Source organism: Alosa alosa, chromosome 19 (assembly GCF_017589495.1).
Source record: "Alosa alosa isolate M-15738 ecotype Scorff River chromosome 19, AALO_Geno_1.1, whole genome shotgun sequence".
NCBI lineage: Eukaryota > Metazoa > Chordata > Actinopteri > Clupeiformes > Clupeidae > Alosa > Alosa alosa.
The window spans coordinates 1,120,591-1,137,338 of record NC_063207.1 but is presented as its reverse complement, the minus strand read 5'-3'; the positions used below and the strand labels follow the sequence as shown (position 1 = coordinate 1,137,338).

The window sequence follows — 16,748 nt, the reverse complement described above, 5'->3', positions numbered from 1 at the left end:
CTTAGCGACATCAAGTGGTCGTGGAGGGGGACTATTCAAGTGGAGCCGACACAGAGCTTTTATTTTGAAAGCACATAATTCAGGAAGTAAAACATGTAAACAAAGGGACGACACAGCGGTTGAGTCAAGTTCAGAGTCGATTATAAACTGTTTCCCTCGTTCAGGTTGAGTCCAGTTCGGAGTCGATTATAAACGGCGTCCCTCGTTCAGGTTGAGTCCAGTTCAGAGTCGATTATAAACGGGGTCCCTCGTTCAGGTCAACTCGGTCTGACGCGTGTTATAGCACGAGGCGTGTTGAAACTTCCTAGCAGCAGGACGATGACTGCCATCCTCCCGCGGATTGAGCAGCTGTCCGCGCGCGTCGTACGGATCCTCGGCTGCAACCCGGGCCCGATGACCCTGCAGGGTACCAACACATACTTGGTGGGCACCGGGAAACGGTAAGGCCTCTCACCCCCCGTTCCTGTTCGTGTCTGTCAGTCACTCAGTTCAATTAAATTAAATTCATCAAAGCTTTATTTATATACCTTTTGACCGTGTAGAAAGAAGCGTCCCTCTCACTCTACAATCCTACAGTGACCACATATCATTTGCTCTGTCGGTAGCAATGTTTTGTTGTGTCTGCCTTTATATGGCTAGATGTGGTCACTCAGCCTGTAGGCTACTTGATGAGGATCTGTCTCTGCCAGTGTGGAAGTGTGGAGATACTCTGAGTGATCGCCAGATAGCACTCTAATGTGTGCTGTGTTTTGGTTTAGTTCCTTCAGTGTTCCAAATACGATGTTTTATTTTCTTTGTTAATTTGGTTACATTTGATTGGTTGGGATGTGGTGGTGGTCTGAGCTATGTTAGGGGTTAGTGGATTAGTTCATTTCAAGACCAACTGAATTTAGGCTGAGTTCTTTGGATTGAAATCTTTAAAGTGTATTGATTTAGGGCTGAGTTCTTTGGATTGAAATCTTTAAACGTGTGTGTGTGTGTTGTGAGTGAATTTTGGCAGCTTAACTTTACACTCACTCCCTGCACGTGGATGTCCCTCCGACTTTAGGCTGATAGAAATGGGAGAGCAGTCAGTAGTGGAGTACATGGCTCCCTGCAGCAGGCGCACACACACATGCATACACACACACACACACACACACACACACACATGCATACACACACACGCACACACATGCATACACACACACACACACACATGCAGACACACACACACACACACACATGCATACACACACACACACACACACACACACATGCATACACACACACACACACATGCATACACACACACGCACACGCACACGCACACACACACATGCACACACATACAAAAACACTCACACACACAATCGCTCACACACACACACACTCACGTTGTCCCTCGGCGTTGTCCTCCAGGCGTGTGCTGATCGACGCGGGGGAGGCGGGGGTTGCGGAGTACATCTCGTCCCTGCAGCAGGCGCTGGAGCAGCAGAACGCCAGTATCCAGGAGATCGTGGTGACGCACTGGCATCATGACCACACCGGCGGAGTGCCCGACATCTGCGCCAGCCTGCCCGGAGGTAAGGCCAGTGACGCTGCATACGTGTGTGTGTGTGTGTGTGTGTGCGACTCCGAGCCTTTCGCAGAGATAAGGGCATGGTACGAAGATCACACACACGGAGAGCTAACACAGAATGTGTGTGTGTGTGTGAAAGGGGGTGGCTGCTGGGTTGTTGTTTCTAGGGTTCATAATCACAGGTTGTGTGTGTGTATGGATGCGTGCTGGTGTGTGCGTGTGTGTGTGTGTGTGTGTGTGTGTGTGTGTGTGTGTGAGTATGTGTTAATTAGGTTGGGACCTCCCAGTGAGTAAGCTGCCTCGCGTGCCTCATCAGGAAGAGCGATTGGGGGAGGAGGACAAGAAGACGTACACGTACCTCCGACACGGAGACCTCATCCACACCGAGGGCGCCACACTCAAGTGAGCGCGTGTGTGTGTGAGAGATACATTATGTGTGTGTGTGTGTGTGTGTGTGAGAGAGAGAGAGAGAGATACATTACCTCAAAGATTGTCACTGTGTGTGTGTGTGTGTGTGTGTGTGTGTGTGTGTGTGTGAGAGAGAGAGAGAGATACATTACCTCAAAGATTGTCACTGTGTGTGTGTGTGTGTGTGTGTGTGTGTGTGTGTGTGTGTGTGTGTTCATTATTGGGATTCCTATATGTGTTTCGTCATGCATACAGTTAAAGGACAATTCCGGCGCAAAATGAACCTAGAGGTTAATAAACACATGTATGTGTACTGAGTTCGTCCGTTCTCTGGGATATGTTTTCATGCTAATCGTGACCAGTTTTACCAAAAACCGCAAATTAGCGCTTAACGCTAGTCTTCGGGGCACACGTACAGTAGAAAGAAATCGCTATTTCTATACCACTAACAAGACTCAAAATAGCACCACACTTACACAGTAGCATAATGAGGGTCCCTACATGTAAACCGAAGCATTGAGAACTTTATAAGTGTACAGACAGTTTATTAAAAAGATAGTTTAGAAGCATTGAGAACTTTGTAAGTGTACAGGCAGTTTATTAAAAAGATAGTTTAGAAACAGTACCGTAGTTCACGTATACAGGCTGGCGCCATCTTGGGAAAACAGTCACGTGACAGTTCAGCTTACGTTGCACGACGTTGGACTGGTTCTTATAAAACCTACCAAGCCGCTGTCATGACTACCTGGCTCACAGTAGCAATGACATAGGGGTGACCACACCGTTAAGTTAAATCCAAAATAATTTATTAAAACATTAACTTATACCATGAAAACATACTTTACATAAATAAGTGTATCAAGTAAATGAGAAGCAAGAGAAAGCTAATCAAAAGTGTAGTGCAGATTAGTGAAGTGTAGACTATGTGTAATGCAAATAGGATGATGCTGCCGCCATCATGGAGGCCAGAGCAGAGCCCAGTCAAGCAGAGCAGACGCACCGCGCAGAGCAGAGCAGAGCAGAGCAGAGCAGACGCACCGCGCAGAGCAGAGCAGAGCAGAGCAGAGCAGAACCCAGCAGAGCAGAGCAGAGCAGAGCAGAGCCCAGCAGAGCCCAGCAGAGCAGAGCCCAGCAGAGCAGAAACCCAACCCAGTAGAGAGAGAGAGCAGAGCAAGGCATAGCAGAACCCAGCAGAGCAGACCATCCACAGAGCAAGAGCAAGAGCAGAAAGCAGAACCCAGCAGAGCACATAAGAACCCAGCAGAGCAGAGGCAAGAACCCGTTAAGAGTTAGAGTTGAAGCAGAGGCAGAACCCAGCAGAGCAGAGCATAGCAGAGCAGACGCGATCCAGAGCTAGAGCTCAAGCAGAGCAAGCCCAGCAGAGCAGAGCAGCTAGAGCAGAGCTATTGCAAGTTGCAGCAGAGCAGAGCAGAGCCCAGCAGAGCAGAGCAGAGCAGAACCCAGCAGAGCAGAGCAGAGCAGAGCAGAGCCCAGCAGAACCCAGCAGAGCAGAGCAGAGCAGAGCAGAACCCAGCAGAACCCAGCAGAGCAGAGCAGAACCCAGCAGAACCCAGCAGAGCAGAGCAGAGCAGAGCAGAACCCAGCAGAGCAGAGCAGAGCAGAGCAGAACCCAGCAGAACCCAGCAGAGCAGAGCAGAACCCAGCAGAGCAGAGCAGAGCAGAACCCAGCAGAACCCAGCAGAGCAGAGCAGAACCCAGCAGAGCAGAGCAGACCTTACTCCGGGCGAGAGCCCAGCAGAGCAGAGCAGAGCAGACGACTGGAGAGCCCAGCAGAGCAGAGCAGAGCAGAGCCCAGCAGAGCAGAGCCCAGCAGAGCAGAGCAGAGCAGAGCAGAGCCCAGCAGAGCTGTGCATGCCAGAGAGCCAACAACTGGCAGGAGATGTTTTTAAACAGTCCCGCCAATCAGCTGCTGTCTAGACCAGATGGACTGAACACAGACAGCCCCCCCTTCAGACTGGGGAGAAAAAGCCCAAACAGATTATATCAAAGGTGGAGTGAGCTCCACCCAGCACGGCAAAGCCAGGCGTGACAATCCGCCCATGTCTCCACAATGATTGTAGACAGCACCTTTTAACAGCAAATCTGGTTTTGAGGCAGGAACGATTCTTTGCACCCTGGCCTCTGTGTGTGTGTGTGTGTGTGTGTGTGTGTGTGTGTGTGTGTGTGTGTGTGTGTGTGTGTGTGTGTGATTGCACTCTGACCTCGTGCTCACTCTGACACTCTAAAATGTTGAGATTGTTCTCTATTAATCATTTCCTGCCTTGTTTGACTGTATGTTTTGGATCATTTTTGGTTTAATGGTCAAATGCCGCTTATGGGGCAGGTCTCTTGGCACACTGCCTGATCTTTTCCTCCAGAATCTTAATGTAGCCCCTTGTTTTAGTGTTACCGTTTACTTTGATAATTACTTTGACAATTTTGTTCTTAACTGTGCATGTGTGTGGGTGGTGGTCTTGCATAGCGTGTTTGCAGAGTGCGAAAGGTTTGTGCGTTTGTGCGTATGTGTGTGTGTGTAGGGTGCTGTACACTCCTGGCCACACAGATGACCACATGGTGCTGCTGCTTGACCAGGAGGGGGCGCTGTTCTCAGGAGACTGCATCCTGGGGGAGGGGACTGCAGTGTTTGAGGATCTCCATGACTACATGCGGTCACTACACACACTACTGGACACTAACGCTGACCACATCTACCCAGGTACTCACACACACACACACACACACCACACCACACCACACCACACATACACACACACACATCACACATACATACATACACACACACACACACACACACCACACCACACATACACACACATACACACACACACACACACACACATACACACACACACACAAAGCGCTTTCAGACATACGTGTAAGACCGGAGGTTCTGCCGATGTTAAACGGTGGGGCCGTATATCTGAACATTTATAACCGTCATCATATGGAAGTCCGAATTTAGCCGGTTGTTATACTGCTCCCCCTAGTATTTCCTCTGGACATTATGTAAAATGTGCTGTGTTTGAACGAGGAGTAGAACATGCGGTTAAAATTCACACCCCAGTGAGAGGGCTGTGTTGGTGACGCTTTTTAGTGCGTCCATGTGGTTAGATCTGACTTAAATGCCAGTGTTATGATGGAGTGGCATTGTGCTGTCCAGAAAATCTCCGACCTGGAAAGATGCAGACATCACTGAGCTACTGTCCATGAGGGCATACAACATATTGATAGAACACATGAAGGGAACATTAGAGACACGTTAGCCTACAACTGCATGGCAAGGGACAAACTTAATTCAGAAGACTGAATCATCATAAGCAGAAGGCGCTGAAAAAGGCAGTAGCCTTCAGCCACGCCGTGGATCTTTACAATAACAGGAGTATTTAATAAATTGTTAGCCAACACGGTTTTCTGTTCATTGATAGCCTTCATGACCTCACTGCTGAGCTCGCTGATATTTGTTGAGCATAAATATGCCTAGAGAAAATGAAAACGAAGAAAAGCCAACTTTGTTCCAAATGCGACACATGGGGAGAGGATGCTTTGGATGAACGACTTCACTGTTATTAATGTTAGTATTTTGTTTGTTGCTTAAAACGTTGTATGATCTTGAAGTCTTGAGTTAGCCTACTGAATTGGCTGGTAGCCTACCATAAAGTTTGTGCATGCTCTCTCTCTCCAACGCAAACCAGATTTGGGGTTCTATAGCTAATTCTGGTACATAACGTTGAAAACAGATAAATGTGTTTATTTGAAGCACACATACAAATACTGTAGGCTAGGTCAATTTCAAGCGCACTTGTTATTGACTAGCCTACTTCAAGTATTAGCCTATGCACAATAGATTTCTCTTCTTTAGCCTACATAATGCATAGGCTACACTTTGTAAACAAAAGCAGCTGTGACAGACAGCAGCCGCGATATATTCTTAAGTCCATATCTCGATCTTGTGAACTCTACAAGCCCCCACCCCTCACTCGACAATCACACGAGGAGATTCTGTCATGTGTGTGTATGTCGCTCACACATACGTCCAGATAAAGTCAGTATTAGGGTCCAAGAGGTTAGCATCATATCTGAATCATCCCAAGGGTAGGACCTCCGTTTGGCAAACCTCCTCATATACTCGGAGGTTATATCTGAAAGCGCTTTACAATAACACCACGCACACACATACACACACATCGCCAAGACACACACACCACGCGACGCAAGACGACGCACGCGACGCGACGCGCGCGCATTACACAACACACACACACACACACACACACACACAATACACAAATAAATGTGGGCCAAATAACTTCAGTGCCTTCAGTGAGAATCTACAATGTAAATAGTCATGAAAATAAAGAAAACGCATTGAAATGAGAAGGTGTGTCCAAACTTTTGGCCTGTACTGTATGTCAACCATCACGATGGACAATGATATAGTCTATCGGCACAACCCTAACACACACACACACACACACACATATAAACACACACACACACATATGTGACCAGGCATGGCAAAACCAGGCTCAAGTCGAGAGATGCAATCGCTAAAACGACTTTGAAGGTTTTTTTTTTTTTTTCAAAATTAGTTTTTGCAGAATGTGCAAGTTGAAGTCCTAAAGAAGCAATTCCATGTTTCAGATAACAGCATTGGTTGCTTTAAAAGTGTATATTTTGTCTTTTGAAAATGGTTAAGTTTCAGGAAGTAAACCAGCGTTTGAATTGGGGTGACTATTAGTGCTCTTTTGTTTTGTCGGCCAATCAGCTGTATGCTAAAAGTAACCTCATGGCTACTTACTGAACCAGCATGCTGTTTGTTTACAATTGAATGGAGATGGACAAAGCACAGCCGGACTGCAGATGACCTGAATCTGATGATGAAGGCACTTCATTACATTGGAGAACATCCCCTAATCTAGAGCTGACCTTAGCCGAAGATAATTTCAACGAGGAAGAATCTCGGTCTGGCAGCAGAGAAACTAGATTGTAAGATATCAGATGCTATTTCCACAGTTACATTTGACGGGGATAAAATGTGTGTGTTAGAAACTTTATCCATTGCTACTAGGTAACGTTAGGCCTACTGTCGTATTCATTATTAGCACCATAGGCTACTAGCCAAAACCCATTACAGATAGTTTCGGTGGGGCAATTAATTTGAATAATGCGAGAATGTCTTGTTTTGACTGATGGCAGGGTGCCTTATCGTGTGTGCATTCAAATTAACAGGGTTTGCAAATGTGATCTCATGTTTGTTTAGTTCGCGTTTTATTTTATCCATTGCTAAACCTGCTAAATCCATTGCCAACTTGGTGCCTTGCACTGGGTGTTCATTCAAAATAACATGGTTTGCAAACATGATCTCACGTTTGTTTTAAACTACTCTAAGAAATACTATCCATTGCTACTAGCTGGTTCTGTAACCCATTACAGATAGTTTCGATGGGTCATTAGCACTGCAGGCTGACAAATCAGTGACCGTGACAGGGGGAGGGTTGATCTTAATGTCATGTAAATGAGGACCATTGTGTTCCCCTCCCATGGATTGAGGGAGAAAGTAGTCAAATTGAAAAGCCTGATTTCTCAGCTTGTAGCTTTGAGATGTGTATACTTTAAAATGGCTACAACTTATTCAAATATTATCAGATCTCCATGAGTGAGACATCATTGGATAGCTTTGAAACTACACTTTCAGAATCTGTATAACTCAAAATAACTCAATAACTCAAAATGTCTCTGGGGAGACATGTGCCTGGTTTTGCCATGCCTGGTCACATATATAAACACACACACACATATAAACACACACATATAAACATATAAACACACACACACACACACACAGATATATAAACACACACACACACACACACCTGCATGGCTAAGCGTGGTCACTACACATACTACTGGACACCAAAGTAGGCCATGGGCCAGTGGTGGTGAACGCTGCCTCTAAGATCAGAGAGTACATCACTGTGTGTGTGTGTGTGTGTGTGCAGGCCAGGGGCCAGTGGTGGTGAACACTGCCTCTAAGATCAGAGAGTACATCACTGTGTGTGTGTGTGTGTGTGTGTGTGTGTGTGTGCAGGCCATGGGCCAGTGGTGGTGAACGCTGCCTCTAAGATCAGAGAGTACATCACTGTGTGTGTGTGTGTGTGTGTGTGTGTGTGTGCAGGCCATGGGCCAGTGGGTGAGTGGCTTGTGACTCTAAGATCAGAGAGTACATCACTGTGTGTGTGTGTGTGTGTGTGTGTGTGTGTGTGTGTGCAGGCCATGGGCCAGTGGTGGTGAACGCTGCCTCTAAGATCAGAGAGTACATCACTGTGTGTGTGTGTGTGTGTGTGTGTGTGTGTGTGTGTGTGTGTGTGTGTGTGTGTGTGTGCAGGCCATGGGCCAGTGGTGGTGAACGCTGCCTCTAAGATCAGAGAGTACATCACTCACAGAGATCTGCGGGAACAGCAGATACTACGAGTTCTTCAGGAGAAGCCCACACACACACACACCGCCGCCGAGTTGGTCAAGATCGTCTACAAGGTGAACACACACACACACACCACACACACACACCGCCGCCAAGCTGGTCAAGATCGTCTACAAGGTGAACACACACACAATAATACGGCCACACACACCGCCGCCGAAGCTGGTCAAGATCGCTTCACAAAGGTGAACATACAACACACACACACACACACACACCGCCGAAGCTGGTCAAGGATCGCTCTGGGTATAACACACAAGGTGAAAACACACACACACACACACAGCCGCTGAACTGGTCAAGATTGTCTACAAGGTGAAAACATACACACACACACACACAGCCGCTGAACTGGTCAAGATTGTCTACAAGGTGAAAACACACACACACACACACACACACACACACACACGCCGCCGTAACCCTGGTCAAGATCGCTCTTAAAAGGTGAATATATTGTGACACACACACCCGCCCCAACTGGTCAAGATCGCCTACAAGGTGAAAACAATAACACAGCCGCTGAAACTGGTCAAGATTGTCTAAAAGGTGAAAAACATACACACACACACTGCTGCGTCAACTGGTCAAGATCGCCATAAGGTGAAAAAAACATTATTACACATACACACACACACACCACCCAACGGAAGGCACCCAAGATCAGCCAGCCAAGTGTGTGTGTTTGAGTTTGTCTCATCATGTTGGTGTGTGTGTGTGAAGCCTATTTCTTTGTGTGTTGTGGAAAAGAACATGCTTTCTGTGTTGAGCTGTGTGTGTTGGGATGGTGTGTCTCATGTGTGAATATATTCCCTGCGTGTGTGAGTGTGTGTGTGTGTGTGTGTGCGTGTGCGTGCTGGCGGTCGCGTGTGTGTGTGTGTGTGTGTGTGCAGAGCCATGAGCCAGTGGTAGTGAAACGCCTCTAAAGATCGAAGAGTACATCACTGTGTGTGTGTGTATTATTATTGTGTGTTATTATTGTGTGTGTGTGTTATTGTGCTGTATTGTGTGTGTGCAGGCCATGAGCCCAGTGGTATTGAGCAGCTACCTCTAGATCAGAGGTACATCACTCTGAGACAGCAGATACTCTGATTCTTCAGGAGAAGCCCACACACACACACACATTCCTCAAAGCTGGTCAAGATAGATCTACAAGGTTTGAACACACACACACCACACACACACACACACACACACACACCGCCGCCAAGCTGGTCAAGATCGTCTACAAGGTGAACACACACACACACCACACACACACCGCCGCTGGGGTCAAGATAGTCTACAAGGTGTTTCACACACACACACACCGCCGCCGAGCTGGTCAAGATCGTCTACAAGGTGAACACACACACACACACACACACCGCCGCCGAGCTGGTCAAGATCGTCTACAAGGTGAAAACACACACACACACACACACAGCTGAACTGGTCAAGATTGTCTACAAGGTGAAAACATACACACACACACACACACCCGCTGAACTGGTCAAGATTGTCTACAAGGTGAAAACACACACACACACACACACACACACACACACACGGCCGCCGAACTGGTCAAGATCGTCTAAAAGGTGAATACACAGACACACACACACCGCCGCCCAACTGGTCAAGATCGTCTACAAGGTGAAAACACACACACACACACACAGCCGCTGAACTGGTCAAGATTGTCTAAAAGGTGAAAACATACACACACACACTGCTGCCGAACTGGTCAAGATCGCCTACAAGGTGAAAACACACACACACACACACACACACACACCACTCAACGTTGAAGTGTTCAAGATCAGCCACAAGTGTGTGTGTTTGAGTTTGTCTCATCATGTTGGTGTGTGTGAGTCTATTTCTTTGTGTGTTGTGAGTAAGAACATGCTTTCTGTGTTGAGCTGTGTGTTGGGATGGTGTGTTCATGTGTGAATATATTCTCTGGGTGTGTGAGTGTGTGTGTGTGTGTGTGTGCGTGTGCGTGCGTGCGTGCGTGCGTGCGTGCGTGCGTGTGTGTGTGTGTGTGTGTGTAGGACACACCGGAGCACCTTCACAGGGCAGCAGAGGTCAATCTGACTCACCATCTCAAGAAGCTTCAGAAGGAAGGACACATCACTGCAGGTACACACACACACACACACACACACACATACACACATACATACACACACACACACTTACATACACACACACACACACTTACACACACATCACTGCAGGTACACACACACACACACACACACACACACACATCACTGCAGATACACAAACACACTAGGGGTGGAACGGTACATGAATTCGTATTGGACCGAAACGGTACAGGCGTCACGGTTTGGTGCATGAGTTTACAATACACGGTATAAAAATACATAAAACTTGTGTGCGAATGAATTAATGTAATGCGGAGTTACTGTTAAATATGAGAGTTATGAGAGTTCTTTAGCGACACCTGTAGCCCCGCCTTAGCTCTGAAGCTCTATGTTATTTTTTTTGTCAGGTCGACGGTCGAGTCAGTCAGAGATAGCATCACTAAGCGAGTGGTGGCGACCCACAAGAGTTAGAGGACCCGCTGGTCTCTTTAAGATCGCAAGTTTGAGAACTTCAGTTACAGTAGTACAGGCGAGAGAGTGGTGGATAAGATGAAACTGTGTGTCGTGTTGTTCTGCAGTTGTTGGGTATGTGAGTGGAAATACATCGAACATGCTACACATATCCGACGCCATCACCCAGATGTACCAATCACTGGAACGAGACAAAAAAAAACTTCCCCTACAGCGCTTCACCAACCTTTAGATACACATACAAATAGGGCCAAAAGTTTAACCTTAAATTATTTTGTAATGACAGAAAGTGAAAGCGTATGTTAGTAACTTGTAGCTTCTCACATGAAGAGCTGGCAGTGTTAAGTGCATAGCAATAGACCGTAAAGTGTCAACGCTAACCAGGCTAATAAACAAACCATGCTACGGTGAGTTAACGTCGAAGGGTAAAGTCAAGGGCAAAATAGTGTGATATTGTCACAGTTAGTAGATTATTACTGTACACAGTATAAAAATGAAAAATATTGAGGCAAATTGTAGACCTTTCCATATACAACCAAACATGGATGTTAAAGGTCTTGCCTAAGTGTTTTTTTAAATATCACACACACACACACACACACACACACACACACTCACTCATCACTACTGGTACACACACACACACTCACACACATCACTGCAGGTTCACACACACACAAACACACGGAATTGTTTTCTGAAACTGCAAAATATCAACAGGGAACGTTTGTGCGAGACATGACTCAACACTACATGAACTGCCCCGTGAAATATAATCAATTCTCTAATTCTGGGACGTGTGCCTGTGGAGGGAAAATTCCAATATGCTAATATGCAAAATGCAAAATAGGAAAGACAAAAGCGCCAGTATACAAAGTCAATTGCGCTGGAGTGCAAGATGGAGCCCTTTATGAGGTAGCCTATTGTAGGGCATTTTTTTTATTTATTATTATTATTTTTTTATATATTATTATTATTTAGTCTTGCTCGTTCAGAGAAGAAAGTTCATTGTAACGTGTTATTATTAGGATGCAGCCTACTTGATGTGAAAGATAGGCCAATAAACGTGTTGTTATTAAGATGCAGCCTACTTGATGTGAAAGATAGGCCAATAAACGTGTTGTTATTAAGATGCAGCCTACTTGATGTGAAAGACTTTGCTATGTTCCCTCCATCCTTTCGTTGTTTTCAAAAAACGTTTTATATCCATGATGGCCTTGAATTCTTGAATTCGCTTAAATAAGCTTATTATGTGCTGTTAACCAGCAACCACAGACAGTAAAAGAAAGCAGCAAGTAGCCTTGGCTACAATTTCTGTAGTTGCTGCATCCATTCATTGTTATTCTCTCTCCTGCTCAAACAAAGTTGTCGTGCATTAAGTTGATGATAACGTGTTTACAAACTCTACATAAAATAAATATTGTAAATAGCCTACTGTCATGCAGTTAATGGGATACCAGTGTTTCCTCTACGTTTATTTCAGCATGGCGGCCCCCCACGGTTTAATTAATACCGCCGCGGTATCAGAATCAGGGCAGGCACATTTTTTTTTAAATAATCCTCACGGCGTATCCTCCCCTGCTGGCTGCGCTCACATTGCAATTTAACAATAAGTAGCTAAACTAGTCAGAGAGGGTTATTATGGCCCGTCCAGTTTCAGTTCACATATTATATATTGTATTGATGTAGCCTATTTAAAGCATTAACTTTCTTCTCAGTGTTTCCTCTTCATTTAGCAGTGCCACTGCTTCAAAATTAGGGGAGACGCAAAATATTGTCCGGAAGCATAGTAGGCTAAATGCCCTCCGCTGGCTGCTGAAAATTGCAGTTTATGAATAAACAGCAATGCAAATCCGAGGTACCTGTTTAGTTTTATTCCATAAATATATTGTTTTTATAGACGTTAGTGGCATGCGCAATCAAGAGCTTCCATGTGCTACGCATGTTTGTCAACATTGCAAAATCTAGAATTTTCGCACAACTTGGTGGAAAGGTGTAGCACAGGCCAAGAAAAACCCATTAATTTCTGAAGCTGATCGTATGCTCAGACCCCAGGTACGCCATGCACTAGACCCGTTACAGTTTGCATACCAGGAGAAAGTGGGCGTGGACGATGCCATCACTTATCTTTTACACAGGACACATTCTCACCTAGACAAGGGGAACAGTGCTGTGAGACTCATGTTCTTTGATTTCTCAAGTGCTTTTAACATCATCCAACCCCTCAGACTGGGAGACAAGCTCTTGCAGATGGGTGTGGATGCTCTCCTGGTAACCTGGATTACAGATTACCTGACCGAGCAACCACAGTGTCACACTGAAGAACTGTCTCTCTGACACTGTGATCAGCAGCACCGGAGCGCCACAGGGAACTGTGCTCTCTCCAGTCCTGTTCACCCTGTACACATCTGACTTCTGCTACAACACCGAGTCATGCCACATGCAGAAGTTTTCTGATGATACTGCAATTGTGGGGTGTATCAGGGACAAGCAAGAGGAGGAGTACAGGAGCCTGGTGGAAGACTTTGTGCATTGGTGCAAACTCAATCATCTCCAACTCAAAACTTCAAAGACCAAGGAGATGGTGGTGGATTTCCGCATGTTTGCCGCCACTGTTAAAAAAAATCTAGCGGAAACACTGGATACGGTGCAGAGTTGGAAAGTTAGGTCAACTTGGAAACTGTTTCTCGTTGTTGAGTTGCCTGATGGTAAGTTGCCAAATATTGCTACACGAGGGAAATCAGTGTGGTGTCTGATATGAAAAAACAGGTATAAATCTAGCGAACACATTTCCACGAATCACGGATGTGTTGATGACATAAATTAGGAAATATTAGAGGACTTAATGAGATGTGATGTTGAACTGCATGCCGATGCCATTTAACCCAAATGCCCCAGCAGCAGGACGGGAGAGGAGAGCTTATCTGACAGATCTGCATTGTCTATAGTGAGGGTAATGTTAGATTACATTGCAAAATATCACCATGCATTCATAACCTCGTGATTCAGGTAGAGTGATCCCAAAACATCGGAAAGTGACATTTCTGTATTACATTTTGTCAAGAGGAAAAATCAATAGCAAACTGTTCCCAACTGACTATAGTGTGACCCATTCCTGGCTGCGCCTGGCAAATCCGCCTCATAATAGCAATCCGCTATGGAACAAGCGTGCCTGTTCTTAAAGGGAATGTGAGATGACGCTCTGATTGGTTTATTGCACGTTAACCACGCTACAATAATGTAGCTACTCCAGTCCACCCCATTTTAGATTTGCGTCGGGCGCAACAGTCATTATCCCGCCGGTAAAATAGCATCAGCGCCCAAGATCCGCCCACAAAGCGATTTGCTAAAGTGCAAGATAGAGCCCTTAGGCTACGTGGTTATAAGTCATTCTCACCAGTGCTCCTAAATATTTGTTTCACTCGCACGCCATAATGTTTAGAGAGTGAAATGGATGCACTGTAGAGTCCGGAGATAAGCATCATCTGATCGGCCTTTAGAGAGTGCTCCGATCGGAGTTAAGCATCATCTGATCGGCCTTTAGAGAGTACATGTGTGAGTGTGTCTGTTAGGGATGCTCCAATCAAACTATTTTGAGTGAATATCGGCTGACACACACACACAGACACACGCATGCACACACTCATACATCGATGTAGATACAAACACACATTCTCTGTGCTCACACACACTTCCTCTCTCATAACTTCTCTCTCTCACCACCCCTCTCTCTTTCCTTCTCTCTCTCTCTCCCTCTCTCTTTCTCTCCCTCTTCTCTCTCTCTCTCTCTCTCTCTCTCTCTCTCTCTCTCTCTCTCTCTCTCTCTCTCTTCTCTCTTTCTCTCTCTCTCTCTCTCTCTCTCTCTCTCTCTCTCTCTCTCTCCAGTTGAGTGCAGGTGGAAGAGTAATCTCTGATCTAAGGGCGCTGGATGCTGGACAGATGAAAAGACAGAACGATGTGCACATGTGGGCAAAGGAATGAACAGATGAATGAACACATGAATGAGTAAACATGAAACATGCATGAGTAAACATGAATGAACACATTAATGAACAAACATGAATGAGTAAACATGAATGAACACATTAATGAGGAAACATGAATGAGTAAACATGAATAAACACATGAATGAACACATTAATGAACAAACATGAATGAGTAAACATGAATGAACACATTAATGAGTAAACATGTGCACAAAGGAATGAACATGAGAGCATTAACTGACATCATCTTGATCTATTAAACCTATATTTGATATATGTTGACTGTTAATAAATGTATTGATTTAAAATGGTGATGGACTTTGTCCCATTTTGTTGTTAGGCTCCAACTGCTCTTTCTGTTCCTATTAAGCTACATTAGGCTCCAACAGCTCTTTCTGTTCCTATTAAGCTACATTAGCCTCCAACAGCTCTTTCTGTTCCTATTAAGCTACATTAGGCTCCAACTGCTCTTTCTGTTCCTATTAAGCTACATTAGGCTCCAACAGCTCTGTTACTATTGAGCTACATTAGGCTCCAACTGTTACTATTAAGCACATCATTAAACCGGAAACCAGAAATGCATTTTTTTTCTTTTCAACTCGTTAAGCAGCTGTCTGTGCGCGGAGCGAATCGCAGGTCCGCCAAAGATTGTTAAGGCGGAGCAAGATACTTCGTCGTAGTTCATGTCTATAGGGAGGGAAAGTAATCTCATCGCCATCTAGTGGTTGCGTTCCTAGAGTTTAGCGGAGGGGATGGGATTTTTTTTTAGAAAAGAAATATATCTCGGTGCACATTGGGATCTTAATTTAATGCCTTCCATATGTTAGGCACTGGGGTCACCTCTATTGCTTCAAGTGGTCATACCTTATTTTTAGGATCAGTTGAATTGTTTTGAGTTTTTGTCGTAACATGGTGATAACAAACTACAGTTGCATGTGACGTCACAGGTTTGGGCGCTTAATCTCTAACTGATCAATACAGCAAGTTGCTTAACTGGCTCATATATTTTTGTAATAACGGAAGGTGATGTAAACCGCGTGGTGATAACCTTTATGTCTGGATAACTGGTGTTGTGCTTCTACTCACATGAAGAGCTGGCAGTAAGTGTTAAGTGGCAATGCTAACCAGGCTAATAAACAAACCATGCTACCGTGAGTAGCGTCCGAAGGGTAAAGTCGTGGCTTTTTGTAGTTCATTTATGAAACAAAAGGAGCCATTTCGATTTTTTTAAATAAGGCAAAATATGGTCTGACATTTTCACAGTTAGAAGATTATTACGGTATAGACACTGAAAAATATTTTTGGTGGATAAGATCGCTGATTTGGCTTCACAGTATTTTTTTTTAAAAATAGGTCTATGGGACTTAACATTGGAGCTGCTCTTCGATAGGAACGCAACCACTTGGGGCGCTGGTTTTCACTTTCCCTCCCTATGGGCGCGAAATGGGGATCGAATCCTGTCTGCATAAAGAGGCGTGTCGATGACGTATTGACGAGCGTAAGTTGCAACCGGCCAACAGCAGCGGCAGAAATAACCGGCGCACACCTGATATAAGGTTGATTTTCTCCAGACTGGATTGCTCAAAAATGCTAAAAATGTACCTGAAATGTTCAGAAGGGTTTGAGGATCATGAAAATGTGCCCGAAATTCACATTCCTAACTCTATAGAACCAAGACCTTAGCATATGTGGTGAAATTCTGAGCTATGCCCATAGACTTCAATGGAGCA

The 16,748-nt window shown here is 45.2% G+C and overlaps 1 protein-coding gene across 2 annotated transcripts; it reads left to right on the top strand.

Moving 5' to 3' along the window:
* The first annotated feature begins 92 nt into the window (after positions 1-92).
* On the top strand, positions 93-15,329 carry lactb2 (lactamase, beta 2). 2 transcript variants are annotated; one of them, XM_048270760.1, is made up of 7 exons: positions 93-440; positions 1,402-1,565; positions 1,834-1,963; positions 4,507-4,685; positions 8,376-8,524; positions 10,505-10,592; positions 14,918-15,329. In XM_048270760.1, exons 1-7 carry the CDS (start codon positions 319-321, stop codon positions 14,944-14,946), a joined length of 861 nt encoding a protein of 286 aa, XP_048126717.1. In that variant the 5' UTR covers positions 93-318; the 3' UTR covers positions 14,947-15,329. The 2 variants fall into 2 exon arrangements, with proteins under 2 accessions (XP_048126717.1, XP_048126718.1); XM_048270761.1 differs by lacking the exons at positions 8,376-8,524; positions 10,505-10,592; positions 14,918-15,329 and adding an exon at positions 7,913-8,025.
* Positions 15,330-16,748: the final 1,419 nt, after the last annotated feature.

Coding starts and splice junctions, on each gene's coding strand:
- lactb2 (XM_048270760.1), top strand. CDS start 319: ATGACTGCCATCCTCCCGCGGATTGAGCAGCTGTCCGCGCGCGTCGTA. Junction 1,566..1,833: donor CTGCGCCAGCCTGCCCGGAG/GTAAGGCCAGTG, acceptor TGTGTTAATTAG/GTTGGGACCTCCCAGTGAGT. Junction 8,525..10,504: donor TGGTCAAGATCGTCTACAAG/GTGAACACACAC, acceptor GTGTGTGTGTAG/GACACACCGGAGCACCTTCA.